Source organism: Emiliania huxleyi (assembly GCF_000372725.1).
Source record: "Emiliania huxleyi CCMP1516 chromosome Unknown EMIHUscaffold_148, whole genome shotgun sequence".
NCBI lineage: Eukaryota > Haptophyta > Isochrysidales > Noelaerhabdaceae > Emiliania > Emiliania huxleyi.
In genome coordinates, this window is record NW_005201113.1 from 140,258 (window position 1) to 165,742 (window position 25,485).

Sequence of the window (25,485 nt, forward strand, 5' to 3'; positions counted from 1 at the left end):
CGGCTGTGGACAAAGCAGGCCCACCAGACGGGCGTCAAAGCTTGCCGTCGGGGTGCTGTCATGGGGAGAGCCCGAGACAGCTGCAGAGGAGCCGAGTGCAGTGGCGAGCCAGAGGCTACCTGGGTCACCAAGTGGTAGCCCTTGCCCATTCTGAGCAGGGCTGTGCTTTGGTGGGGTTGTGCTTGAGCATGTGTGAAGTGGGAGTGTGTGCCGGCGGTGTCTGTGGGTGAAACGGGCGTGTATGAGGCCGTAAGAGCCGTGGTATGAGCCAGAGTGGGCTGCATCACCCAAGGTAAGGACGGTTTGGGACAGCTCAGACTTGATACTGATGGGACTGGGCCAGGTGAGCGACAGAGAAGGCGAGGTGGTGAGCTGGGAAGCCGCTTTGTCGGCACCTGGACGTGTCGCGATGAACTGCCGAAAAGCACCTTTTGCGGCTGTTGCTCGAAACTTCGGGAGACAAGGCCTACATATTATGACTGCATCGATGCGCCTGGTGCATGAGGGCTGCGGGTCGGGACATTTCACGGTCGGTGGCGCCGGTGATGGCCTCCGTAAAGCCCTCGCAATCGCCTCGGATGGGGTCCACCGGAGACAATCTCGAGCCCTCTCCGTGGCATCACGAGCCGGTGTGAGCTTGCAGACCCAAGGTAAGTGCGGTCTGGGATGGCTCAGGCGTGCTACTGACGGGCCTGGGCCAGGAGGGCGACAGAGAAGGCGAGGTGGTGCGCTGAGAGGCTGGAGCGTCCGCGTGTGACCGTGTCGCGATGCAACTGCCAAAAAGCGCTATTTCCTGCTCCCAGCGCACCACCTCGCCTTCTCTGTCGCCCTCCTGGCCCAGGCCCATCAGTAGCAAGCCTTAGCCGTCCCAGACTGCACTTACCTTGGGTCTGCAAGCTCACACCGGCTCGTGATGGCACGCAGAGGGCTCGAGATTGTCTCCGGTGGACCCCATCCGAGGCGATTGCGAGGGCATTCCGGAGGTCATTATCGGCGCCACCGACCGTGAAATGTCCCGACCCGCAGCCCTCATGCACCAGGCGCATCGATGCAGTCATAATATGTAGGCCTTGTCTCCCGAAGTTTCGAGCAACAGCCGCAAAAGGTGCTTTTCGGCAGTTCATCGCGACACGTCCAGGTGCCGACAAAGCGGCTTCCCAGCTCACCACCTCGCCTTCTCTGTCGCTCACCTGGCCCAGTCCCATCAGCAGCAAGTCTGAGCCGTCCCAAACCGCACTTTTTCTTGGGTGATGAAGCTCACTCTGGCTCATACCACGGCTCTGCAGCCTCACACACGCCCGTTTCAGCCACAGACACTGCCGGCACGCACTCCCACTTCACACACGCTCAAGCACAACCCCATCAAAGCACATCCCTGCTCAGAATGGGCAAGGGCTACCACCTGGTGACCCTGGTAGCCTCTGGCTCGCCACTGCACTCGGCTCCTCTGCAGCGGTCTCGGCTCTCGCCACGACAGCACGCCGACGGCAAGCTTTGACGCCCGTCTGGTGGACCTGCTGTGGCCACAGCCGCCCCTGACATGCATCTCGCACCATGACTCGACACCGGGCCCGCTCAGCTTGGTCGTGGCGGCGTGTGTGAAGGATGCGCGGCCGAGCCGCTGGCTGGCGCCGCTTGAGCGTCCGAGATGGCCGCAGCAGAGGCCACGCGTCGCGCCGCCGGCCAATCCCAGCCTCTCGGCGGTCGAGTTGGTCGAGCTGGCGGGCGGAGAGCCGCCAAGAGGGCAGCAGCGGAGCGTGAGAGGCCGTGCGAGCTTGCGCTAGCGAAGCGCTAGCGCTTCGGGCGATTTCAATAGGCGGCCTACCTCGGCTAAATTCCTTCTTCGGCGGTGAGCCAGGATGGCGCCGGCGCCTTCCTCAACGCCATCCCAATGCGGGATGACATGCGAATGGAGACTTGGGCGATGCGTCTTTCGGTGCAGCGCCGCCTGGGTCTCCCCCTCGACGTGGCCTGCCAGGCCGCGGCGGCGGGCAAGAAGACTCGGAATGGGAAGACCCACGACGAGTATGGCGACGCTGCTGTCAACGTACCGCAGCAGGGCCACAACACCAGACACAAGTACACGCTTCGACGCCTCATCCTCGCCCTACGCGCCGCGTGGGGCACCGCTGTGCGAATGGAGCCGAAAGCCCACCTCGGTCAGAGTTACAACAAACAACCCGACGTGGACGCGGACAACATTGGCTCGCACGGCACGCACTATTGCGGAGACGTCAAGGTCGTCTGTTCCCTCAGCAGCAGCGGGGAGCACGGTCGGAAGGGCGCTTTTGTCGCTTTCGGCAACACTGAATCATTCTACCGGAACATGGTCATGGGGCATGGGCCCTACTCCCAGGAGGGAGAGGGAGGTGGGGGCCAGGGAGAGGGGGGGGGAGAGGAGGAGGGGGGGGGGGAGGGTTCGGAAAAAAGGGGGGCGGCATGGAGGGGGAGAGGAAGAGCAAGGGCGAGAGGGGGCAAGGGACTGGGCGCTGGCATACCAGGGGGGGCAGGGTGGTGGGCGGCGACCGCCGCATACCGTCCTACGGCGGGGGACTATCGCTACGCCAGGGAAGACAAGGGCGTCGAAGTGCAGCTGCTGCTGTTCGAATCGTTCGGCGGGTTCGGAAAGGGGGTCCGTGAGATCCTCCGGAGAGCGGCGGACGTGCTACAGAACAAGCTGACGCGGGCCCAGTACCTCGATGAGGTGACTTGGACCACCAAGAGCTGGCTGGGGCTGCAGAAGCAGCGCATCTCAGTCGTTCTTCACACGGCCATCGCAGAGCAGGTCGTGAATGAGCTTGCCTGTGGCGGGGGAGGGCGGGTGCACGGAGCTAAGTGCCTCGCCACCCTCGCAGGAGTCGCTTAGGCGGCTCCCGTGGTGTACCTGTGTTCGTGCCAGTGCGCGCCAGTCCCGTGCCCAGTGTTGTGCGAGGGAGTTTGGTTGTAAGATTCTTTCTTCTCGAGCAAGTGAACCTACCAGCCAAGCATGTAGGCCCACACCCGACCGGAGGTTTAGTCGGCCCACACCCGACCCTGCCAACGTCGGTGCGCCTCGCCGATGCCTGAGCTCAATATTCTCGGCACGCCCCTCCAGCCGTGCACTCGCCGCGGTCGTGACCCGGTGACCGGTTGGAGGCGTGACGGCTTCGCCTCTTACCATACGAGCGACGGCGGCTGCCACATCATCGCGTCGGAACTGACACTTGAGTTTCTGCTCTTCACCAAATCTCGAGGAAACCCCCTCTACAGGCCGCCCTTTTGGGTTCGCTTTCTCTGCGGTTTCAAGGGGTTGGAGCCCGGCGACCGCTGGGCTCTGTGTGTGTCGCGTTGGCTGGAGGCTGAGCGAGCTGGCAAGGCGCCGCCAATCCTGGCAAAGGCGACCAGTGTCAAGGCCCTGTCCTTTGTAGACAAGCAAGTGTTGCTGAGACACGCAATCGACCTCGATGGCGAGCTGCCCAATGTGGCACGCACGGGTGGTACGGAGAAATGGATTGCCGTGACGAGGCGCAAATAGAGCCGTGGACTGAGATACCCAGCACGGTGGAGCAGTGCACTCTGAAGTCTGATCAGACTCTGTGGTTGTGCCTCTGAGCTTGTTTGTGGTCACTCTGCGGAGCTCTGAGACACTACTTCAGAATGCCACCCCGCCCGTCAGCCGCCGCGCGGGCCGCGGTACCGCTCTACGCGGCTGGGCTCTCACTGAGTACTGTCTTTTTACTGCTACTGGGGTGTGCTGCGAGAAAGAGGGATGCATTTTGAGCGCGGGCCGGCGCGCGCGACTCAAGCGAGAGGCAAGCTGCACATCCCCTAAAACCGCGCTCAACGTAAACCGATCTTGGCCGCACGAGCCAAAGGCATTAGGACGGATCTCTCTTGTCCGGCGCGGTGGAGCCCGTGCCCTCTAAACCTCTCACCGTGTGCGCCTCCTCCCGCCTGCTCTCTCCGCGGGCGCTCCTTATCGGAGCGAGTCCGCGCGCGGGCCCGAGACTTTACGCCCCTAGCCCAAGAGCGGAGAGGGAGCGACGATGAGGAGTGCGATGGCGAGGGCGGCGGCTGCGGCGGCCTGCCGCGGCGTGTCGACGCCGGTGAGGTCGTCGGCGCAGGGCAGCTCTGGCTCGCGCTGGAAGAAGATGATGAGGAGGCCGAAGAAGAGGAGGGCGGGGTCGTCGCCGCCGAAGAGCGACTGCAGGCCCAGCCCGAGGAGGAAGAGGCTCGAGGTGAGGCTCGCTGCGCCCGAGCCGAGCACCGCCGCCGCGATCCGGCCGCCGTCGAGCCGTCCGACGGGGAGGAGCTGCAGCGCGTTGCAGAGCGCGGAGGTGAAGCCGACGACGGCCGCCGGGTGCAGCTGCACGGCGAGCGAGTCGGGCGTGAGGGGCGGCAGCACCCAGTCGGCGAGCGAGCCCAGCAGCAGCGACGAGTGCAGCAGCGCGGACGGCACAACCGGGTAGGGCGTCGCGCCGACCAGTGCCGCGGTGGGGATGCCGGAGGCGGCGGCGGCGGCGGCGGCGGCGTCGGTGGCGGCGGGCGGCGGGGGCAGACCGGCGGAGAGGGAGAGGCCGACGACAAAGACAGCGAGGGAGGCGGCGAGGGCGACGTAGGGACCCGAGGCGGCGACGTCGTACAGAGCGGCGCGGCTGCGCGGGGAGCGGAGAAAGCACGTCAGGTCTGGGGAGGCCTGGGGAGGCCTGGGGCGGCCTGGGGAGGTCTGGGGAGACCTGACCTGCGCGGGAAGTCAAGGACGCGAGTGACGCAGCCGAAGCAGCCGAGCTGCAGCGACGGCACCGGCACTGGCGGGGCGATGCGGACGCCGCGGGCGGCGGCGGCGGCGGCGTGAGCGCCCTCATGTAGTACGAGCAGCGCGCCGATGCCGGCGGCGATGGGGAGAGCCGTTGCAACCGGCGATGTGTCGCCCGCGTTGAGGGCCTGTGGGAAGGTTCCGGGAAGGTTCCGGGCAGGTTCCGGGGCGTCGCTTCACCGGGCCATCTCTCGGCTATCTCTCGGCGTCGAGGGCCTCGAGGAGCTGGCCATCGTTAGCGAGGAGGAAGGAGGAGAGCGCATACCTGGGAGGTGGCTCGGAGGGGTCCTAGAAGAGTCTCGGAGGTGTCTCGGAGGTGTCTCGGAGGTGTCTGGAGGAAGGGAAGAGGGGGGGGGGGCGAGGAGAGCGTACCCGAGAGTGGTGAGCCCGGTCGCGCCCAGCGAGAGCGCGGCCAGCCCGAGCTCGCCGCCTGAGACCAGCCCATCACGCGCTCTTCACACCGCGTCTCTCACAGCAGCGGCTGTGAGTCCCGTGAAGGTTCACGGAAGGCTCACGTGGCCGACTACAGTGTGTGCAGCGGGGGAGGAGCCGCCTGAGACGCGCAGCGGCCGGACCGCCGGGGAGAGGGCGAGCACCACCGGCACCGCCTCCTCGCCCGCCTGCAGCTGCTGCGCCGTCCGCGGGACCGGGTCCGACAGCACCAGCAGCCTCACGCCCTCGAGATCTGCCTCGTGCGGCGCGCGCTCGTCGAGCGCCTCGAGCAGCGCGGACGGCTCGGCGCGCAGGTTGCCGCGGAAGATTGTGCCGAGCGGAGACTGCTGCACCGAGAGGACGTAGAAGGCCCCCGACGGCTCGAGCACGCACCGCCGCACCGCCGCGACCTGACTCACGACCGATCCCCACTGACTCCTTGTGAAAGGTGCTCGAGACTGCACCGCCGCACCGCCGCGACCTGACTGTCGGAGAGCTGGAGCTGGTCCGCGCGCAGAGGGGCGCCGTCGCCGCCCATGCGCCGCAGCGCCCCCTCCAGCGCCCCCGAGGGCGGCTCCTGATCCTGCGCACCGTCGCCCCCGCCCCCCTCCCGCTGCGCCGCCTGACCGGCGCCTCCGCCTCCGCCGCCGGGCGTCTCCTCGCCAGCGCCACCTCCAAACGGCCACCAGCCGCCGGACGGCGCGCCCTCGCCCGCGGCCCCGTCGGACGCCTTCGATGCGTCGCTCGGCGACGCCGCTGGGGACGGCGCTGGCGGCAAAGGCGATGGCGGCGGCGCGAGCGGCGGAGCATCCTCGAGGGTGTCGCCACGCTTGAGCGCAGTCGCGAGCTTCATCTGCTCGGCGAGGAGGGAGAGCCGCTCGGCCTCCAGTGAGGCGCGCTCCGCCGCGATCGCGAGCCGCTCGGCTTTCGTCTTCTTGCTCTCGGCCGTCGCCGGCTCGCCGCCGCCGCCCTCAACCGCCAACGGCACGGCGGAGCGTGCGCGCCCGCCGCCGAGTACGGTGCGCACGCCGCGGGGAGCGGACGCGTAGAACGCCGCAGGGGTGAGGGAGGCGAAAAGAAGGGTGGTCATCGTGCAGTCGGGCAGAGCTGGTGAGTCGCGCCGCGGTGCTTTGCGTACAATTTCTTTTTCGCGTGTGCCGGTGATAGAGAGAGAGAGAGAGAGCTACGCGCGGTCTTCCGCGGGGGGAGCTTCGTCGACGGGTGCGGGAGCGCAGCGCAGACAGTGCTGCGGCGATGCCTCCGGCTGTTTGCGGCGGGCGGCTTGCTGCTCGCGGCGATGGCGAAAAACTCGTCTCGTGGCACACCAAGGGCTTATGCTCTGTCGAGACGTGAGGCGTATGCGCCCAGGAGGGGAGGGCGCATGCGTAACGACGCTGCTAGAGATGCCTTTCGGGGCCCAGAGATAAAACTTCTGATGCCATGCGTGACCTAGTAGTGTCCCCAGCTATGGGCGTGTCCACGTTGGAGCCAGGTGTGGTGTGGACGCGAGAATAGCTCCGCCGTTCATGGAGGCAACCGATGCGAGTCGACTGGTGTGTGTCGTCGTGGTTTCGTATCAAGAATTCTCTCTCTCTCTGCCGGTGATAGTACTAGCACGCGCCAGTTCGCACCTGTGTCGAGCCTGTCTGCTGTGAGAGAGAGTTGTTTTGTTTAAATTCTTTTTCGCGCACCGGACGTTTTCTTTTCCTCACAGCGCCAGCTGCTCCCGAGAGGCCTTTGCTGGCCTGCGCGTCGTCGCTGTGTTGGCGGGAGTCAACCACAGCATCGCCATCACCGCCGACGGCAGCGTCTGGAGCTGGGGCGATGGAGACGGTGGTCGGTGGCAAGCTGGGCCACGGCGACGAGCAGGATCAGCTGCACGAGGCGTGGCCGCCCACACCGCATCCTTGGAATGACTGAACACCGAAAATAGCAGCATTGCGAGACATCTATGCAGAGGGTATACAGGGAAGAGGGACCCACCGGTCGACCGGTGGACTACCGGGTACACTTCGGTTCTACTGCCTTGAGCAGCGCTCGTACGAGTGAATCCGATCTGCGCGCGTATGGACACCCTATCGCGTATCGGCTATCGGACGAGGTTATATTGGATAAAGCGTTTTGCACTCGCTCTTGGCTGTACACACACGCTCAATCAAGACTCAAATCACTGCCTGCGCTGCAGGCCCAGCACGTAGAACGTCGCCCAGCACGCAGAGACAAATCGCACCGGGCCGGGGAGGTGCACCTGACCGACGCGAACGCAACCGTCAGGACAAAACTCGTCGTCCATCTCGTCCGCGTCCTCCTCATCGTGTCCCCGCCCGCACTGGTTGTGCGAATTGTATCCCCAGGAAAAGGCCCTCCCTTCGTCGTCGATGGCGACCATGTAACCCACGCCAACCGCAACTGATACGATGCGTCGCTCTGGCAGCACAATCGTTGGCGTGTCACAATCGATGCGTTCGTCGGTTCCGAGCCCGTGCTCGTTGCCTTGCCCAAAGGTGAGCAAACTGCCCGCCGATGTCAGAGCTGCACTCAGATTCAGTCCAGCGGCAACCTGAGTCACCGCCAGCGCGCCGTCGACACGCACCGGAGTCGCAGCCCAATCCCCAGCTGCAGGTTGCCCAAGCTGACCGCGTGAGTTCGATCCGAACGCCCACAGGCTGCCGTCATCGAGGAAGACCAACGAATGGGCGTGGCCCGCAGCCACACCAGCCACGCGCTTACCTGCCAGCGCGGTGACTTGCGCAAGAGTTCTGACTGTACGCAACGGCTGGCCCAGCCCAAGTCGGCCGTCTCCGCCATCACCGAACGAGAACAGCCGCCCACCGTCGTCCGAAATGAGCGCGTGCTCGTCCCCGAGGCTGATCGATGTCACTCTCCCCAACCCCGGCATAGCCACGATTCTCGGGGAAGAGTCCTCAATCCAGACTGTCTCGTCGTCATCATGGCCGGCGTCGTCCCCGAGCCCGAAGCGGCTCGCTCCGAAGATGCGGAGCGCGCCGGCGTGCACCACCGCACTCCGGCCCGTACGCGTGACGGCGATATCGGGCATCCGATCGCCCATGGTATACTGGACACGCCTCGGCTCCATGTCCACTGGGCCACGAGACGGTAAGCCGCCGCACGGCGCACGGCAAGCCAAGCCATTCGCAATCGAGGTAGGAGGGGCACCCGCATCAAGATCGTCTCGCGTCAGGCGATAGTGGCCCCACGCAAACAAACGGTGGCTCGAGGCTTCTGGTGTATCGCCGGCGATCGCGATGAAGTGCAGCTCGCCGCAAGCAGCTGACGAGAACCGAAGATTGGGAAACTGTTCCATCGGATGCTGATTATCTGGGTCGCAGAATTGGGTCGCAGAATTGGGAAAACTCGCCTGCAGGCCTGACGCGTACAGCCGACCATCCCACGAGAGAGCCTGTTGATAACGACGCTTCCACACGACGTTTGCTCCGTCACGAAAGATTACGTGAGCATTCGTCGGAATCGCCCAAATGTGGTGGCATAATTCTGCCCAAAGGGCCTGCGCTTGTTCGGCATCGAAGGCGTGGCACACCTGCTCGAGGCGAAGCACGTCACCAGCTTCGAGATAACCAGCACTGCACGCAATTTGGATTGCGAGCTCCACCGCCTCATGGACGGCCGTGCCAGACGCGTCGCACGCACGCGTACGCGTCGCGGCGGCCGCGAGGAAGCTCTGCGACATTGAGCGCGTGCGCATCCGTCGAGTCTGGTTCATGCTTGCCGCGCGCCACAGCTATTGCATGCAGGCGAGATCGCGCCCGAGCTCCGCCTGCCGCACCAGCGAGCGAGTTCTTTACGAGTACCAGGTTGCAACCCTTGTTCCGCACTGTGCTGTGAACAGAGCACCAACCAACAGCTCTCAGGACCCCCCGGTGCTGGGGTGCTGCCAGCAACCAACCAAGTCGAGCGGAGCAGCGTCGTTCCGATGTTTCGGCGGGCACTTCTCACCTAAGTCCTTGTGGCGGGCCGCCAGGCCCGGAAGCAGATGCCGACGAGGATCAGACACGGCGCGCTATCTGGGCTCGGAGGTCGGCAAAAAGGTTGCGCAACCGACACCAGCGACCAGGATCGTCGATCGAGGTAGGTGCACGCTGCTGAAGCAGTGCACCTACATAGTGCGGGACCTGGGGCAGCAACCAACAACCTGGATGGGGACGGGGTGCTGCTCAACCGGCGGCAAACAGCAGCGTTCACAGCCGAGTGCGGAACAAGGGTTGCAACTTGGTAAAGAACTCGCTCGCAGTCGGCGCAGCCGATGTCTCTCTCTCTAATCCTCACTCCATCTCATTCTTTTCGCACAACGTGCGAGGGAGCTGAGGGCGCTCGTTGTAAAATTCTTTTCGCAAACGTGCGTCCGCTGCGGGCATTGCGACCTAGCCGTGGAGACGAACGCGCAACTGCTGACCTTTCCTTCAACGGTGGACACGAACGCGTCGAGCGATAGCGCGGCCACCATGGCACGGCGGGCTCTGCCTCCTCGGCCAGACGCTGCAGACGGGCCGTTCCTGCGCATGATCACCGTCAACGACATCTACATCCTCGACAACTATCCGCGCCTGGCAACGGCGTTAGCCTCTGCACGCTCCGGGGCGGAGTCGATTGGTGCGGTGGTGACGACGCACCTCAATGGAGACTTCCTAAGTCCATGCACCTTCACCGCGCTGGACGGCGGCAAGGTCATGTCGGAGGCGCTGATCAGAGCAAAAATTGACTATGTCTGCCTCGGAAACCACGAGTTCGATATCGGAGCTGCGGCGCTTGCGGGCAAGATTGGGGGCATCCACAGCACCACGTGCTTGAACTCAAACATCGACGGCCCAGAGCTGGTAGACTTGCCCACATTCGCCACCGTTAGCGTGGGGGCGCGCACCGCAGTCTTTGGAGGCTACGCGACCAATGATCTCTCCTGCTATCGGCCCTCATCTCGGCCAAACGTCAGCCCGATCGATGCGTCCGCCTTTCGGCAGACCTGGCAGCAGGCGCTAGCCTCGCTCGGGGAGAGGGCAGCCTCTGCAGCGTTGTTCGTACCGATGACTCATCAGCTTGTCCCTCACGACCGCGCTTCGGCCGAGAGCCTCGCGGAGGAGGACCCACAACTCGCGGCGCTGACTCCGATCATCCTGGGCGGCCATGAGCACGACATCTTTGTCGAGACGGTCGGCCGGTCCACTGTGGTCAAGGTGGGGCAGGACGCAGAACGGATTGGGGTCGTCGACATCTGGTGGGATCTCGGGGGCGAGATGCACACGCGCGTGGAGCTCCTGCCGGCCGCTGCGTTTGAGCCGGACGGGGAGGTGCTGGCATGGGTCTCGACGCAGGCGGCTTCACTCGACAGGATGATGTCGGTGCCGCTCTTCGCCGTGCCTGAGCCCGCTGTTACGCGCTACTCGTCAAAGCTAGTGCGCTTCGAGGAGTCACGGCTCGCGACGCACCTCCTCTCTCTCATCAAGCGCGGCCTGCGCCGCGATGGCGTCGAGCTGGTGGTGCTGCAGGCGGGCGCCGTGCGCGGCAAAGCGGATTACCAGGCCGCACCCTTCACGCTCGGCGACCTCTTCTCCGAGCTCGCCTTCGAGTGCGAGCTCGCGCTCGTGCCTCTGCCCGGAAGGGTCCTCGCAGAGTCGGTCCGGTCTACTCGCTCTCGACCGACACCCAACCCCACCTTCCTCCACCTCGATGAGGACGCGCGATGTCGAAGGGACACACATGAGCTCACGGAAATCAATGGGGCGCCGCTGGAGCCCGACCGGCTCTACATGGTGGCGATCTACCAGTACCTCTTGACTGGGATGAACAGCGTCGAGCCGCTGATGACGTATGTCCGCGCGGGCGGTGACGAGCGCAACGCTCTTGTGGTGCCCGACCTCGAGGCCTGTCCACCCGCCAAGCAGCTCATCATCGAGGCGCGTGGCACCTGCACTCCCCTCTCAAGCGCGCGCTCTCGCACCCAACCGCCCCTCCCTCGACCCCGCAAGGTGTGCATGAAGGATGCCTGGAAAGAGTTGCTCGGCGAGCAAGCTTTGGAGAGGCCCAGCTCGACCGCCACTGACGAGGGCGAGCCGACGACTGGGGAGGATGCCAGAGAGGCGGAGAGGCCGAGGCTGCCATCGCGCCTGTCCCACGTCTTCGCCGACGTGGCATGCGATCAATCCAAGGTGATCCGGGAGGATGACCTGAGGAATTTTGTGGCGCGCCGGGGCCTCGAGCGGCGCGGTACGTTGCTCCTGGCTCACATGATCCAGAGTCTCGACCAGGATGGCGACGGGTGCGTGTCTCGCAAAGACTTCGACGCCCTAGTGCAGTTATGATGCAGGGGACCGTGTTGCCGATGCATGTGGTGCGCGGCGGTCTGCTTGCACAGCGCGCGGCTGCGGGTTCGTTCGCGCGATCGCCGGCGCACTCGCGCGGTCAAAGCATGGGAGCGAGCTTGGGCCTTAGCGCTTTTACCATCGCGCGCGGTGCGGCTTCCCGCATCCCGGTGCGGCGTGTCGCGTGTTCGGTGTTCGTTTTTTGTGCTCCTCCGCTCCCGCCTCCGCGCTCCGGCTCCTCCCGGCGCGCGGTGTCCCGGAGAGAGGCGAGAGCTCTCTCTCTCTCTCTCTGTCTCTCTCGGGGTCTGGAGAGTAGAGGGTAGAGACCCGTACGTGACAGTGCAGACAGGGTGCCCCGGACGTGTTTGCGCTCAGGAGCGCGGGGGGTAAGCACGATACTTGTACAGTACTTGTAGGTTCCTGTAGAGTGCTCTTGTGCGCATACAGCTTTACTTGTACACATTCGATGACCTCGGACGATACTATCTACAGACTGCCCTCTTCAAGGCAGCCTGCGGGTCGGACCTTTCCTACCTTGAGAGTACTGACTATGTTACGGCGCAAAGCTACTTGACCTCCTCTACTCAGTAGCGCCGATTCACGCTGCAGGCCAGCCTCCTACTTGCGTGGCGAGTAGCGCCTGCAGGCCAGCTGAGTCTCCTACTCAAAGTGGGCCGGCCGCGGAATGTCGAGCACGAGCACCACGCGGTGCACCTGATCACAGCACCCGTGAATGAAGCGACTGCTCACCTGGCGGAGGACGAGCACCGCGCAAGTGCACACGCCCCGCTCCCCGCGATGTGGGGCGATCGGTGCACGATGCCGGGGTGGTCGAGGAGCTTGCCGCCTAAGCGCAAGAGAGGGGCCAGGGAGGCTCGACAAGTCGCGAGAGAAGGGAACGAAGAGGTGAGGAGAAAGCAATCACCCAGGGTGGTCTCGCCACGCCCCTTGAAGAGAGCGACGTCGTGGTGGCAGAGGGACTGCGCCTGCGCCGAGTCTGCGCGCCGGCGGCGCAGCGTCGCCTCGGAGAGGTCCGGGTGCACCTGTTCAGAGCTCCAGGTTGTGAGACAGCTGTCCACAGCAGCACCCGTCTTGGAGGGCAACAGTCCGAGCGCACCCACTCCGTGCAAGGGCCGCGGTAGGTTGTCAGAAGACGGTACGAGACGGAGTCCTGGTGCCAGAACTCGCACCCGTTGTCGTCGAGGCGCTCGAGCTTGACAAAGACGTCCTGCGACTGCGTGAGCTGAGCAAAGGTGCGCACAAGCGTGCCGACGTCTCGCGCGAGCTCCTCCACCTCTCCAGGGAGGAGGGTGAGCTTCCTCTGCGCGCGCAGCTCTGCCCGCACCGCGTCGGCCGCGCCGCTCGCCGCCACGACCCCCTCGAAGCGCGGCAAGCCCGAGGGAGCGATGGTCGGGTCCGAGAGCGTCGAGACGAACTTCGGGACGGACCTGCGCCGCCACACGGCCAGCTGTACCGCCTCGTCCTTGATTCGGGCGAGGCCGGCGGCGCTGCCGACGACGACGATCTTGTCCGTCGGCGCTGCGGAGGGCGGCGCCGCGGTCACCGCGAGAAGCTTCGGGTCCACGGCCGGCGCAACGTCGTCGTCCGCCGACTGGTCGTCCTCCGCCGACTGGTCATCCTCCGCCGACTGGTCGTCGTCCGAAGTCGAGTCGTCCCGCTGCTTGCGCTGCGCCGCTGAGGAAGGGGAGACCTTGTCCTCCCACTCCTGCCACGCCTCCGCCCCCAGCTCAAACTCCGCCCTCGTCACGAGCGCGCGGCGCAGCTCCGCGAGCACGGCCTCCTCGTCTGCGTCCATCCCAACCATCCCGAGCTCAATCCTCCGGTCGCCGTGCTCGGCGGCGCTTGCCCAGGCTGGCACGGCAGCGGGCCACTGGTCCACGGGCAGCGTCGCGTGCAACCACGGCTCGCCCGGTGACAGGTCCAGCGCATTCCCCACCTGGCTCCACGAGATTGCATCCTCGGGATGCGTCGCCACCCAGATGATGCCGCACGAGCGGACCACGCCGTCGAGCCGGCCGCGCTTGAGCAGCTTGTGGAGTCGGCCGGGGTGGAAAGGCCGCCTCGCGAAAAAGGTGAAGCGGCTCATCGCCGGTGGCACCCACTCCTCGCTGCCCTCCTCCTCGCTGCCCCCCTCTCCGCCCTCGCTGCCTGTGCTGTCGCCATCCTCCTCGCTGCCCTCCTCTCGCTCCTCCTCCTCGCTCTCGCCCTCGCTGCCGTCCTCCTCCTCCTCCTCCTCCTCCTCCTCCTCCTCCTCCTCGCCTCCACCCTCCGCGCCCTCCCCCTCCTCCCCCGCCACCCCGCGAGCCGCGACCAGTGCCGCCCAGCACCCGCCCCGCTCCGCCGGCGCCCGGCCCTCTGATGCCGATGTTGCGAGGCGCTCCACCAGACCCCCGCCTATTGTCATGCCATGACCTTGGTATTGTTGGGCGGCGAACGGGTCCCACGCCTCCGCCGCCCTCGCCATGGCCCTCGCCACGACCGCTGTGCCGCACGACGGCGGCCGACGGGTTGAGCGCGCGCAGCATCGCCTCGAGCATCTCGAGCTCGTCCGCGTCTGCAGCCTCCGCGTGGCTCAGCGCAATCACGTCTGAGAGGGGAGCGAGCCCACGGACCCGCGTCAGCCGTTGTGCGCGGCGTGAGCGTGGGGAAGACGGGGAAGAAAGAGGCGTGTCTCTCCACGCGAGGAGTGGTGCCTCACCGGCGCTCTCCACGCACTCCGCCAGCACCTCGCAGCGCTTCTTGTCTCGAAGGTGCGCGCGGAGGTCCGTCTTTGCAGCCTGGTGGTGAATCCAAGAGGTGGTGCCGGACATCCGTCTCTGTGCAGGGGTGCACCGGAGGGGGAAGCTGGGCGGGCGAGATGGTGCTGCGCGTGAGTATGTGCGTGGTGTGCGGTGTGAGCGGTCGCCTCCCGAAGCCGCGGCGGCAATGCTTCCACGCTCTCCCACTCGTCGAGGAAGCTGCGCGTGTCGATCACACACAGCAGCTTGGGAGACGACGAGCCGGACGCCTCCACCGCCGCCGCCACCCGCGATGGCTGCGCGAAATCGTGCGCAACGATGACAATGCTCCCGTCAGGCAGATGCGGCACCTCCGCCGCGTACTCGGCAACCTCGAAAGCGCCGCCAGCCTTCTTTGAAACGGCCCGCTTTGCCGCCAGATCGCCAACGAGCACGGACGCCGCCTTCAGCTCTTTGAGGAGGCTGCAGGCGACTGCCACCTTGCCGTCTGCGTAGAGGCCGCAGACCAGGCAGATCAGCGGTTCGCCGCGGCGCTGCTTGGAGGGCGCTCCAGCAGCCTCGACAGCGCGTGAGGAGCGGCGCTTTGACATGCGACCAGGTGGTGGCAGGCGGCGGCGGCAGCTTTAGAGGCGTCCCCCGGGGTGTGGAGGGTGAAACCGGCGCGGCGGCAGGGAGGGCGGGGCAGCAGAGAGGGCGGGCTCAAAGGGTGCTCGCAACACGCTCCGCGTTTTCTCTTTTTCAGTTTTAAATTTCTCTTTTTCTCCAATCGACAGAGTTATGTGTACGCCAACTCAGGGTGTGTGGCAGCCACGCTGGCTGTGTGTCCTGTGAGCTTGTTTGTGTCTGTGTGTTGCTCGATTGCTCGTGCGTGTGTGTGTGTGTGTGTGTGTGTGTGTGTGTGTGTGTGTGTGCGTCATCATCCTCTCATCATCTGAGAGAGATTTTTAGCAATACCAAACGTTGTTCATCATCTGTCCCGCGTCCACCCATTTCGCCATTTGGGCTAGAGCAGGTTTTCCGGAAAACAAAAAGGAAAACAGAGGGTCCCCAGCACTTTGCGTTTCCGGAAATTTCCAGGGAAAACAGAGGGTGTTTGGTGCTCCATTCTGGAAACTCGCGAGTTTCCCTGAGTCTGAGAGCTGGTCTGGGGCAAAATCTGAGGCAAAATTGAGGAAATCGACAAAATACGCATTACTAGCTCCGAGTAGAGGGTGCGTTCTGCTGCTAGGGGAAACCCGGAGCGCGGTACTATCCCTCGGAGACCCGTGTTATGGCCCTGCGAACGCGCACCCCCGGGGCTAGGGCTCTCTTGCCCGCAACCCGATCCCGATCATCCGGCCCGCTGGGTGCGCTCCTTAGCTCCCCGGCCCTGGATGTGAGGCTAATGACTGCACTCCAAGTGCTCCAAATACCCAGGCGGTCGCAGGGTAAGCGGGCGCGCTGAGGTTGCACGCCAAGCCAAGTTATATGCCAAGGGCGTGCGATCGAGAATCGGCTCACGCACCTCTGCTCGCGTACCCTCACCCATAGAATTGTCACCGCCAGTGAGTGCGAGATAGGGCTGGCCGCTGGCGGCTAGCCCCTGAGGAGAGTGACCAGAGACACCTCACATGACCCCACACACGGTCTAGTCCGGCCTCGCGGTCGGCGGAGATTGCTAGAGGACGAGCAAGCCTGCTCGAGCCTCGCACGTTGCTTCCTGTCGTCTGTTGTTTGTTGTGCCCTTGTTTGTTTCTCTTGGCACCTTGGAGTGCTGGGGGGGGCGACAGGAAGAATGTGGCCCTGAGTTATGTATACGCCAACTCAGGGTGTGTGGCAGCCAGCTGGCTGGGTGTCTTGTGAGCTTGTTTGTGTCTGTGTGTCGTTCGTGCGTGTCGTCATCATCTGTCTCGCGTCCACCCATACCGCGTTGGTGTCCAGTCCGAGCCTGGCTGTTCTTCACCTTTCTACCTACCTACCTAGTTCCAGGTATACACGGGTTCTCCGCGCAAAATTCCCGGCATTTTGCCGATTTGGCCTAAAATTTGGCTGATTTTGGGCCCAAACCAGCCTCAGACTCGGCTCAGCGCCCAAAATTTGACGATAGGATTTCCACGGAGTTTTTCCGAAAATAGAGAGGAAAAGAGAGGGTGTTGTCGAGAAAAAAGGAAAGGAAAAACAGACGGGGTGCGAGAGGCAAACCTGCTCTAGCCCAACGCACCCACACCGCGAGAGGCAAACCTGCTCTAGCCCAACATGGTACCATGATCGCATGAGTGGTGTCCCCTGCACTGGCCGCTACTGTCATGACCTTGTCCTTGATCAACACGCATTTTATTGGCTGAACGAAACCGGTAAGAACCGCCCGCGCGCACGACCCTTTGGACATTCGATTGGAGGGGCGAAACCGGAGAATCTCACACCGTTCCGTGGAACCGTAAGAATAAAACACACGGTCAAGAACTCTCCGCGTTTAGGTTTACCCATCTCACAAAACAGAGGTGTGTCCGTTTTTATTTATTTATCCGCGTGGCGGGCTTTTTCGGGCCGTGAGAGGTCTGAGCGCTAGTCTGAGCGCGGAGACGAGAGATGAGATTTAGGGACCGTTGTATCTTGTCCATAGTCGTTGTTGTACATAAAAAGTACATAGTATGTGCGCTCTGCGCCGTGCACACACACTGGGCCAGTGAGTCAGATGCCGAGTTGCCGACGGTACTGTGTCCCGATCTAATCGAGCCCGACTACTGTCAAAAGCAAGTGACTCATGCATGCGACTCAGCCCGAGGGCGGGGGGCGCCGTGGTCGGGGAGCGACCGCGATGGCTCACGCCCCCGCGCCGCCCAAGATGCGGGCAACGACGTACTTGGGCAGTCGGCCCTCCTTCTCAGCCAGGAGCAGCCGCGCACGGTACCGCTCCTCTGCCGTGAGCGGGGTCAGGTCGTCGTCCGACGGGCTGGTGCGCCTGCGCTTAAACGGCGAGCGCGACGCCGCCGCGGTGGGGACAGACATCGGAGGCGAGAGCGGCGGGGACGGTGGCGGCGGCATTGCCTTGGTGGTCTGTAGCAGGGGCGCAGCGGAGAGCGGGATGTGCGTCCTTAGCGATATGGGCACGGCTTGGGCCACGGGCAAGCCCATGATCCGCTGAGGCGTCATCTGGCCAAAGGCGTGCGGGAGCTTGCGGTAGGCTGAGTCGACGGCGGCAACCATCGCCTCGACGCTCATGCTAGAGATTTGGTTGTGCCGCAGCAAAACTTCAATCGTGGCAGAGGTGAGCCAACACGCTTCCGACTCGAGCTGCACGGTTGGTGGTGCGGGAGGTGAATCAGCGGCGAGGCTGCTGCAGGTCGTCATAGACTCTACCGAAAAAGCGAGCTCGGGCCGTGACAAGGCGAACTCGGTTTCACCACTTTCCGAGAGAGCGCGTCTCGGCTCGGCAGTCGTTTTCACCACTTTCCGAGAGAGATGACCGACAAGCACCACGTATGAACAGGTGGGTAATCTTGTAATAAATAAATGCGACGTCGTCGGGGAGGGCGTCGTCGCGGGCGCCAACGTGGTCAGTCATGCGAGCCCCTACGGCAGGTCCAAGGGCACGTCTGGGTGGCCAGGGGCGGGGGACGAGCCGTGAGTGCTCCGCCGGGGCGAGCTTCTGGGTCCATGGCACCGCTGCCGGACCCGTCCGAGAGCCTCTCCGGACACGTTCGCTCGACGGCCTAGTTGGCGGCCGATGTTCGACGACTAAAGCTCCGGACGCCGCGGCCAAAGGTCCGCCCGCGGCCCCAGGACTCGTGGTGGGTGTGGGGTGTGCCTCACGAGGCGGAGAGGCCGCGTGAACTCCCGTAGAAGCTCGCGAAGTGCGGATTTGGAGCGCCGTATGGGCCTGGCGCCCAGCACACGTGCTCGGGCGCTCTCGCAGTGTGCGCGCACAGACCGTTAAGGGCCCTTGACCTCTCGCTCCTCGCGACCTACCTCTCCCGCTTGCCGTCCACGCCGAGGCTCCGGCCGCAGCCAGCGCCCGCCGCCGCGCCCGCCGCCGCGCCCGCCGCCGCCGCGCACGGGGAGGCGACGTGGGAGGGGTCGTTGCTGCTCTGCGGCTGATTGACGACTCGCTCTGCCTCTCAGCGGTCGAGCGCACGCGGGACGGCTTCCTCTCCGCGATGGGGAGCGGCTTCCCGCGGTACGGAGGCGCGACCAGCGTCGCGAAGACGTGCGTGAAGGTCGAAGCCCTCCTTCTTTTGCATCTTGGCTCCGACCCCGTAGAAGGAGAACTACGTAAGTCGTAACCTCCCGGTACCCGGAGATTGGCGTTGGGGCGCGACACCGATGCGGATTCGGGCGAAATGGCCGCTTTTTTTTGGTCCTCAATCGATGTACTCTCCTCTCTCTCCACGAAGGGCTCAGAGCGCGGGCCTCCTCTCGAGAGGGCACGAGTCACTGTACAAGACACCCTTGATCATCAGCTCGTGGTAGTGGAGCTTCTTGAGGGCAACCTCCTCCGACCGCCGCTTGTCGCCGTCTAGGTCGCCGGGAGCGTAGTTCTCCCTGCTCGGCGTCTCGAATGCGAGCAGCCCGCTCGCCCCCATCAGGCCCGAGTGCGGCCACGCCGCTCCGTGTGATTCGCGGTACGTGACGTGGAGGCTCGCGTTGGCTCGCCCGGAGGCTCCGGCCGCGGCCGCCGGGCCGGACGGGCCGAAGAAGCCCACAGGCCAGCCGGTCTCGTCAGCCGGCTCTGCCTGGAGTGGCGGATACGTGGGCACTGCGCCGCGGCGGCGTGCTCTCTCGGCTGTCGAATCGCCAAGCAGCGTCTGGCGGTAGCAGTCCGCGAGCAGCGAGGGCCCAGTGACCTACGGGAGGCGAAACGAGGGGTGGCAACGGAAGGGTGGTGACGCCGGCTGCAGCGAGGCGGCGAAGGAGGAAGGCCCGAGTCGGTGGCGGTCGGAAGGTGAGGATGGAGAGGGGTGGTGGCACAGGGGAGTCGCATACGGCGGTGGATGGATAGGGTGTAGGTTAGTGGACCGCGCGCCTGCAGCGGATAGCGAGACGAGAAGCGAGTGCGGACATGGCCGATGATGCCGTCGAGCATGCACTTGAAGAGCGGATGCCCCGGCTCGCCGCCGAGGATCTTCATCTGCATGCCGGGCACAACCGCGTCTCCGAGCCGGTGCGGCGGCAGCGGGAGCTGAGGAATATCGTGCCCGAGAGTGGCACCGTCGCACATGTCCACGGCCTCCGGGATGCTGACCGCGAGCATGATGTCGGTGTCCAGGTACACCCCACCGTCCGCATGCAGCGCGCAGTACCGGAAGAGGTCTGCCCGGTACGCCGGCGCGACAAAGCACTGGTACGCCGCATGGGCCGCCTCGCCGCACCGCGCCTTTACATACTCCGCCGCCGCCTCGTCGCCGAGATAGCGCAGCTGGAAGTCGGGATTCCTCGCCGCATTGCCCACCACGGCAGGAGGCGGGCTCGCGTCCTTGCCGACGGCGTGGTATAGCTTGGGCACCCGCCATGCAGAGCAGCGCTGGCTCTTTGGCGTGTCGAGAGGCAGCCTCAGGTACTGATCGCACAGGTCCCAGAACCGGAGCCCCGGCTTGCGAGCCTCGACCTGCGCGAAGGGCCAGTCAGGTCAGGCTGTGCCGTGCACAAACGCACCGCAAAAAACGCAGGCCGCACGCCTTTAGGCATGGGGAGCTCATAAAGAGCCGGTGCGGACGGACGACATAGGCGGCGGCAGCTCCGGCGCACACCAGCAGCACCGCCAGCGTCCGAGTTGCCGGCTGCCGCAGGCGGCTGCCCGGCGGCTGCTTGCCAATGGAGCGGATTGGCGACGCGAGGAGACTGCTGATCCTGGAGGTGCCGGTGCGAGGCGAGAGCTGCAGGTCCGAGTCGCGCCGCTCGAGGGTGGCGCGGAGCGGCAGGTCGTCGGGGTGGTACATGTGTGTGGCGCAGCGCCGCAGACGGGAGGCCGTTGTGGGGGAGATACGGCGCGGCTTCCTTGTTGGTTGAAAGTTTGTGGGGAGTGCGGGGGTTGTCGAGGTTCAAGAGTCGATGAGGAGCGACACCGAATGGTTAAACGATGTTAGCCAGTCGTTGGTCGGACTGTGTTTCGCCTTCCCATCAATCAATCAAGCCGAGAGAGAGTACTCTCAAAAAATTAAACAAATGTCTGCCTGGCAGCGCTTGTCCCGGGCGACAGCGCACAGCGGGGGACCCCGCAGCAGCAAACCCGCCCCACTTACATCCGGTGGCTTCCTAACAACGAAGGCGCTCTCAAAAATAAAGAAAGGGTTCGCTCGATGCAGCGCTGTCCGCGGACTTCTGAAGCAGCGTTAGGTCGCGAATGGGTACCCTCCCCGGGGAAAACAAATCAGCCTCGCTCGAGGCAGCGCTTGTCCGGACACTTCTGATCAAGCCGGCTCCTTGTGGCCGCCCCAAAAGCCTCGGGGCCGCCGCCCACGTGTGTCACCTGATTTTGGACCACTGTAGACTCTCGACTTCAGCGATGGAAGCCTGCGGCTGCGTCATCACCTCCCAGGTCCGCTCTCTCCCCATTGCCGCCGCGCCGCTTCAGAAACGATTCTAGAATGCCGGCAGTTTCGCCGCTGGGTCTCTTTCCACCAGACCCGCACCCGCGCCATGCGCGGTGACCGCCGGCCATTGGCGCGAACCACGGCGGCACGCCGCTCGCTCTCACCGCCGCCTCTCTTCGAAGCAGCTCCTCTCCCCTCGCCCGCTCTCTGCGCCCGGCACACTTCCGTCTTTTCCGCGCGAGAGGGCGCCGCCGCTCGGGCGCGGCTGTCGACGCGTGTGACCGCCCCGCCGTCTCCCCGCCGCGCAGGACGAGCGCAAGGTCGTCGAGCGCTGCGGCAAGTTCGAAGACGTCCTCGACGCGGGCTTCTCCTGCGTGCTCCCTTGCCTCTGCCAGTTTGTCAAGGGGTCCATCTCCACCCGCATCCAGGCGCGAGAGTCTCGCCACCGCTGGCTGCGCCATAGCAGCGCCACACGCCCTGCTCCTTTGTCTCTCCCTCGCCGCCGTCTCCTTTCCACTCCCGCCTCTCTGCCCCCCGCCGCTCTGCCCTCCGCCCCTCTGCCCTCTGCTGCTGCCCTCACTGCGCCCTTACTAGCCACCGCCGCCCCCGCGCCTGCACCCAGATGCGGGATATCTGCCCACATCTCCCCACATCTCCCCACATCTCCCCCATACCTCCCATCTCTCGCCATCTCTCCCCAGATGCTCGAGATCAACGCCGATACGAAGACCAAGGACAACGTCTTTGTCGGGATCAAGGTCGCCGTCCAGTACCAGGTGTGGGGAGATCTGGGGAGATATGGGAGATATGGCATCAAGGTCGCCGTCCAGTACCAGGTGTGGGGAGATCTGGGGAGATATGGGAGATATGGCATCAAGTTCGCCGTCCAGTACCAGGTGTGGGGAGATCTGGGGAGATATGGGAGATATGGCATCAAGGTCGCCGTCCAGTACCAGGTGTGGGGAGATCTGGGGAGATATGGGAGATATGGCATCAAGGTCGCCGTCCAGTACCAGGTGTGGGGAGATCTGGGGAGATATGGGAGATATGGCATCAAGGTCGCCGTCCAGTACCAGGTGTGGGGAGATCTGGGGAGATATGGGAGATATGGCATCAAGGTCGCCGTCCAGTACCAGGTGTGGGGAGATCTGGGGAGATATGGGAGATATGGCATCAAGGTCGCCGTCCAGTACCAGGTGTGGGGAGATCTGGGGAGATATGGGAGATATGGCATCAAGGTCGCCGTCCAGTACCAGGTGTGGGGAGATCTGGGGAGATATGGGAGATATGGCATCAAGGTCGCCGTCCAGTACCAGGTGTGGGGAGATATGGGGAGATATGGGAGATATGGCATCAAGGTCGCCGTCCAGTACCAGGTGTGGGGAGATCTGGGGAGATATGGGAGATATGGCATCAAGGTCGCCGTCCAGTACCAGGTGTGGGGAGATCTGGGGAGATATGGGAGATCTCTACCAGGTATGTGTCGCGCGCCTTGCGGGGAGGGGCGCGGAGGAGCAGCAGCAGCAGCAGCAGCAGCAGCAGCAGCAGCAGCAGCAGCAGCAGCAGCAGCAGCAGCAGCAGCAACCGCAGCAGCAGGCAGCGTCATCGCCACGACACTGCAAGCAGCGCCGGCGATGGCGGACGCTCCCCCCCCCCCCCCCCTCCGGGGCACCGCCGCTCTGAACATCTGACGATTCGCACCAGGTCAACGGCGACAGCCAGTCCATCCAAGACGCGATGTACAAGCTCACCAACCCCCGCGCGCAGGCTCGATCTCCCCATATCTCCCCATATCTCCCCATATCGCCGCCGCCGCCGCCGCCGCCGCTTCCGCCGTTTCGGCGCTTCCGCTCGCAAGCCACCGGAGCTTCGCTGGGCAGGCTTCCAGCCGCCCTCTAGCTTTGCTGAGGCCAGCGGCCCTCTGCGCCTTCCTCTGCCTGGCTGCGCTCTCCCCACGACCGCCGGCTTCTTTTTCAACCCCCCCCCCCCCCGCTGCCGAAGCGGGGGCCGGCCCGTGGTTGACCCCCCCCCCCCCCCCCCCCCCCCCCCCCACACACACACACGCACGCGTTTTCACCGGCCCCTGCGGCCGGCAGCGCCCGGGCCGGCAGTAATCGCGTGCCACAGCAACCCGCCCGCGCCTTCTATTTCCCGCGCACGCCTTACCGTTCGTGGTGACGCGGATTATCCCGGCGGCAACTGCGGAGCCTGTCCTCTCACCTCCCCCCCCTCGCGGCCGGCAGATCGAGTCTTACGTGCTCGACGTCGTTCGGTCGTCGGTGCCCAAGATCGACCTGGACAACGTCTTCCTCGAGAAGGAGGAGATCGCCGCATCCATTAAGGAAATGTTGGGCGAGACGATGGGCCGCTTCGGCTACTCCATCCTCGCCACGCCCGTCACCGACATCGAGCCGAACCTGGAGGTCAAGCGCGCGATGAACGAGATCAACAAGGCGAAGCGGCTCCGCCAAGCCGCGGTCGACGAGGGCGAGGCGATCAAGATCCGCTCGATCAAGGAGGCGGAGGCGGAGGCGGCGCGCACAGAGATCCAGGCCAAGGCGGACGCGGAGGCCAAGTTCATGCAGGGCCAGGGCATCGCGCGGCAGCGGCAGGCGATTGTGTCGGGACTGCGCGACTCGGTCAACTGCTTCAAGGCGTGGGGAGATATGGGGAGATATGGGGAGATATGGGGAGATATGGGGAGATATGACTCGGTCAACTGCTTCAAGGCGGCGATATGGGGAGATATGGGGAGATATGGGGAGATATGGGGAGATATGGGAGATATGACTCGGTCAACTGCTTCAAGGTCGGAACCCTAACCCTAACCCTAATCCTAACCCTAACCCTAACCCTCGGTCAACTGCTTCAAGGCTACCCCCCCCTTACCCCCCCCTTTCCCCCCCTTACCCCCCCTTACCCCCCCTTTTCCCCCCTTTCCCCCCCTTTCCCCCCCTTTCCCCCCCTTTCCCCCCCCCTCCTTACCCCCCCCTACCCCCCCCCCCCAGGCGGACGTGGCGGGCGTGGACTCGAAGCAGGCGACGAACCCGCTGCTACACCACGCAGTGGGCCGCCCGTCTTTCCTTCCTCGCCACAGGCTTTCTTTTTTGTTTCTAGGTGATCGGCGTGCTGCTCGTCCCGCAGCGCGCGGCTTCGTTCTTTGCGCGCGAGTCTTCCCTGTTGCCCCTAGGTGATGGATTTGCTGCTCGTCACGCAGTACTTCGACATGATGAAGGACGTCGGCGGCAACTCGCGCTCCAACGCCGTCTTCATGAACCACTCCCCCGGCGCGCTCTCCCCCCTCGCCTCTTCCCCCGCCACCTTCTCTCTCCCCCCACCGCCTTCCCCTCCCCCACCGCCTTCCCCCCCCCACCGCCTTTTCCCCCACCACCTTCTCCCCAACACCCCGCTCCAACACCTCTCGAGCAGGTGCGCTGCAGGACCTCACCCAGGCCATCCAGGGCGGCTTCATGTCCTCCCTCCCCGCCGCGCCAAGCTTTGCGCAGGCGCAACGCCACTAGGCAGGGGAAAGGCCCTAACTTGCGGGGGCGGCGATGCCGGTCGCGTCGCGGACGTGTTGTACATAGCGAGCGCCCCCCTTCGGAATGGCGGTTCGCATGGCAGAGACGGATAGCTGCACTGGTTTTGTTCCTCCGACCCCCGGTGCGCGGTGGCAAACACCCGTTGCGTCTCTCTTGTACCTAGTACCTTCCTGGTTCCTCTGTATGTGCTGGGCGGCTTCGTCGTTTCCGAGAAGAGACGTCGTTTTTTCTTTCGTTGCCAGTAGCACTACCTCTACTTCGTAGGAGGGGTGTGGATGCTGAGTTGACGGAAATCGGAGGACGCGACCCACTTCGCCACAGACGGTCCCGCGCCTCGCCACTATGACGGCGACACGGCCGCAGCTCGTGTGCGTGTCGCCGTCCGGAGTGAAAAGTCCAACGCGCTCGTCGGTGACGGTGACACACCTCCAACCTGCGCCGCTCTCGGCGAACTCGACAGCGCCTTCGGTGGCATGCATCTCTTTGCGCCTGAAGCCTGGAGAGCAGCTCCTCTGCTGCTCACACACTCTGCACAGCTGACACAGCCTACTGTGCGGCTGCCACAGCTGTCACAGCGATGGGCTCGCCCTCACTGGCCCTCAGTCACTTGTGCACAAGTGATGGCCATTTACTGGTAAAAGAGTGGTATTTACCACTTATTTGATTCTCCTGGGGAGTGGTATGGTATGAGCAGAGAATGGTATGGTAAATTACGAAACTCAATGGAATCATCAATTTTTCGGGATCTGAGCCGAGTCTAGAGAGAGGCTGGTTTGCGGCCAAATTCAGCCAAATTGGCAATAATACCGGGTATTTTGCGGGTATATCTGGGAAACCCCGGGTATACCTGGAAAATACCGGGCATTTTGCCGATTTCTCCGATTTTTGTCAGATTTTGCCTCAGAAGTCGTGGTAAATCTTACCACAATTTGATTGTTTTGGCCGTAGAGTGTTTGATTGTTCTGGGGGGCTATACCAGTAAATGGCCATCACTGAGTTGCTGTATGGGTGGTGTCACAATGACCACTTTGTTGATGTTTTGGGTCCGTGTTGCTCCCAGCGCCTTGTGACGGCGGAGAACCGTGGTCCGTGGAGTTGACGTCTCCGTATTATACA

The 25,485-nt window shown here is 64.2% G+C and overlaps 8 protein-coding genes across 8 annotated transcripts; 3 read left to right on the forward strand and 5 right to left on the reverse strand.

Moving 5' to 3' along the window:
• Nucleotides 1-3,058: 3,058 nt before the first annotated feature.
• On the forward strand, nucleotides 3,059-3,514 carry EMIHUDRAFT_71370 (hypothetical protein; the record flags this gene model as incomplete). Its single annotated transcript, XM_005786912.1, has 1 exon — nucleotides 3,059-3,514. One exon carries the CDS (start codon nucleotides 3,059-3,061, stop codon nucleotides 3,512-3,514), a length of 456 nt encoding a protein of 151 aa, XP_005786969.1.
• A 483-nt stretch (nucleotides 3,515-3,997) lies between these two features.
• EMIHUDRAFT_228517 (hypothetical protein) lies at nucleotides 3,998-6,317 on the reverse strand (the record flags this gene model as incomplete). The annotated part of the gene is made up of 4 exons (XM_005786913.1): nucleotides 3,998-4,345; nucleotides 4,897-4,923; nucleotides 5,371-5,708; nucleotides 6,056-6,317. 4 exons carry the CDS (start codon nucleotides 6,315-6,317, stop codon nucleotides 3,998-4,000), a joined length of 975 nt encoding a protein of 324 aa, XP_005786970.1.
• A 1,077-nt stretch (nucleotides 6,318-7,394) lies between these two features.
• EMIHUDRAFT_228518 (hypothetical protein) lies at nucleotides 7,395-8,936 on the reverse strand (the record flags this gene model as incomplete). Its single annotated transcript, XM_005786914.1, has 1 exon — nucleotides 7,395-8,936. One exon carries the CDS (start codon nucleotides 8,934-8,936, stop codon nucleotides 7,395-7,397), a length of 1,542 nt encoding a protein of 513 aa, XP_005786971.1.
• An 829-nt stretch (nucleotides 8,937-9,765) lies between these two features.
• Nucleotides 9,766-11,559, forward strand: EMIHUDRAFT_228520 (hypothetical protein; the record flags this gene model as incomplete). The annotated part of the gene is made up of 3 exons (XM_005786915.1): nucleotides 9,766-10,880; nucleotides 10,950-11,106; nucleotides 11,227-11,559. 3 exons carry the CDS (start codon nucleotides 9,766-9,768, stop codon nucleotides 11,557-11,559), a joined length of 1,605 nt encoding a protein of 534 aa, XP_005786972.1.
• Nucleotides 11,560-12,219: 660 nt separating this feature from the next.
• On the reverse strand, nucleotides 12,220-14,908 carry EMIHUDRAFT_111237 (hypothetical protein; the record flags this gene model as incomplete). Its single annotated transcript, XM_005786916.1, has 7 exons — nucleotides 12,220-12,273; nucleotides 12,378-12,406; nucleotides 12,485-12,602; nucleotides 12,677-13,974; nucleotides 14,060-14,167; nucleotides 14,279-14,357; nucleotides 14,669-14,908. 7 exons carry the CDS (start codon nucleotides 14,906-14,908, stop codon nucleotides 12,220-12,222), a joined length of 1,926 nt encoding a protein of 641 aa, XP_005786973.1.
• A 1,997-nt stretch (nucleotides 14,909-16,905) lies between these two features.
• Nucleotides 16,906-17,667, reverse strand: EMIHUDRAFT_441246 (hypothetical protein). Its single transcript, XM_005786917.1, has one exon. The coding sequence runs from the start codon at nucleotides 17,646-17,648 to the stop codon at nucleotides 17,121-17,123; it is 528 nt and encodes a 175-aa protein (XP_005786974.1). The 5' UTR covers nucleotides 17,649-17,667; the 3' UTR covers nucleotides 16,906-17,120.
• Nucleotides 17,668-18,694: 1,027 nt separating this feature from the next.
• On the reverse strand, nucleotides 18,695-20,233 carry EMIHUDRAFT_228523 (hypothetical protein; the record flags this gene model as incomplete). The annotated part of the gene is made up of 4 exons (XM_005786918.1): nucleotides 18,695-18,839; nucleotides 19,047-19,141; nucleotides 19,357-19,902; nucleotides 20,045-20,233. 4 exons carry the CDS (start codon nucleotides 20,231-20,233, stop codon nucleotides 18,695-18,697), a joined length of 975 nt encoding a protein of 324 aa, XP_005786975.1.
• Nucleotides 20,234-20,693: 460 nt separating this feature from the next.
• Nucleotides 20,694-24,618, forward strand: EMIHUDRAFT_363433 (SPFH domain-containing protein). Its single transcript, XM_005786919.1, has 9 exons — nucleotides 20,694-20,712; nucleotides 20,784-20,832; nucleotides 21,136-21,255; nucleotides 21,529-21,603; nucleotides 22,532-22,594; nucleotides 23,071-23,481; nucleotides 23,836-23,865; nucleotides 24,018-24,114; nucleotides 24,257-24,618. The coding sequence occupies exons 2-9, from the start codon at nucleotides 20,800-20,802 to the stop codon at nucleotides 24,346-24,348; spliced, it is 921 nt and encodes a 306-aa protein (XP_005786976.1). The 5' UTR covers nucleotides 20,694-20,712; nucleotides 20,784-20,799; the 3' UTR covers nucleotides 24,349-24,618.
• Nucleotides 24,619-25,485: the final 867 nt, after the last annotated feature.

What these genes read in the sequence shown, in the direction of transcription:
- EMIHUDRAFT_441246 (XM_005786917.1), bottom strand. Translation starts at nt 17,648, where the DNA reads ATGACGACCTGCAGCAGCCTCGCCGCTGATTCACCTCCCGCACCACCA.
- EMIHUDRAFT_363433 (XM_005786919.1), top strand. Translation starts at nt 20,800, where the DNA reads ATGGAAGCCTGCGGCTGCGTCATCACCTCCCAG. An exon ending in AGGTCGCCGTCCAGTACCAG is followed by an intron (nt 21,604 to 22,531) that starts GTGTGGGGAGAT and finishes GATTCGCACCAG; the next exon opens with GTCAACGGCGACAGCCAGTC. An exon ending in CTTCATGAACCACTCCCCCG is followed by an intron (nt 24,115 to 24,256) that starts GCGCGCTCTCCC and finishes CCTCTCGAGCAG; the next exon opens with GTGCGCTGCAGGACCTCACC.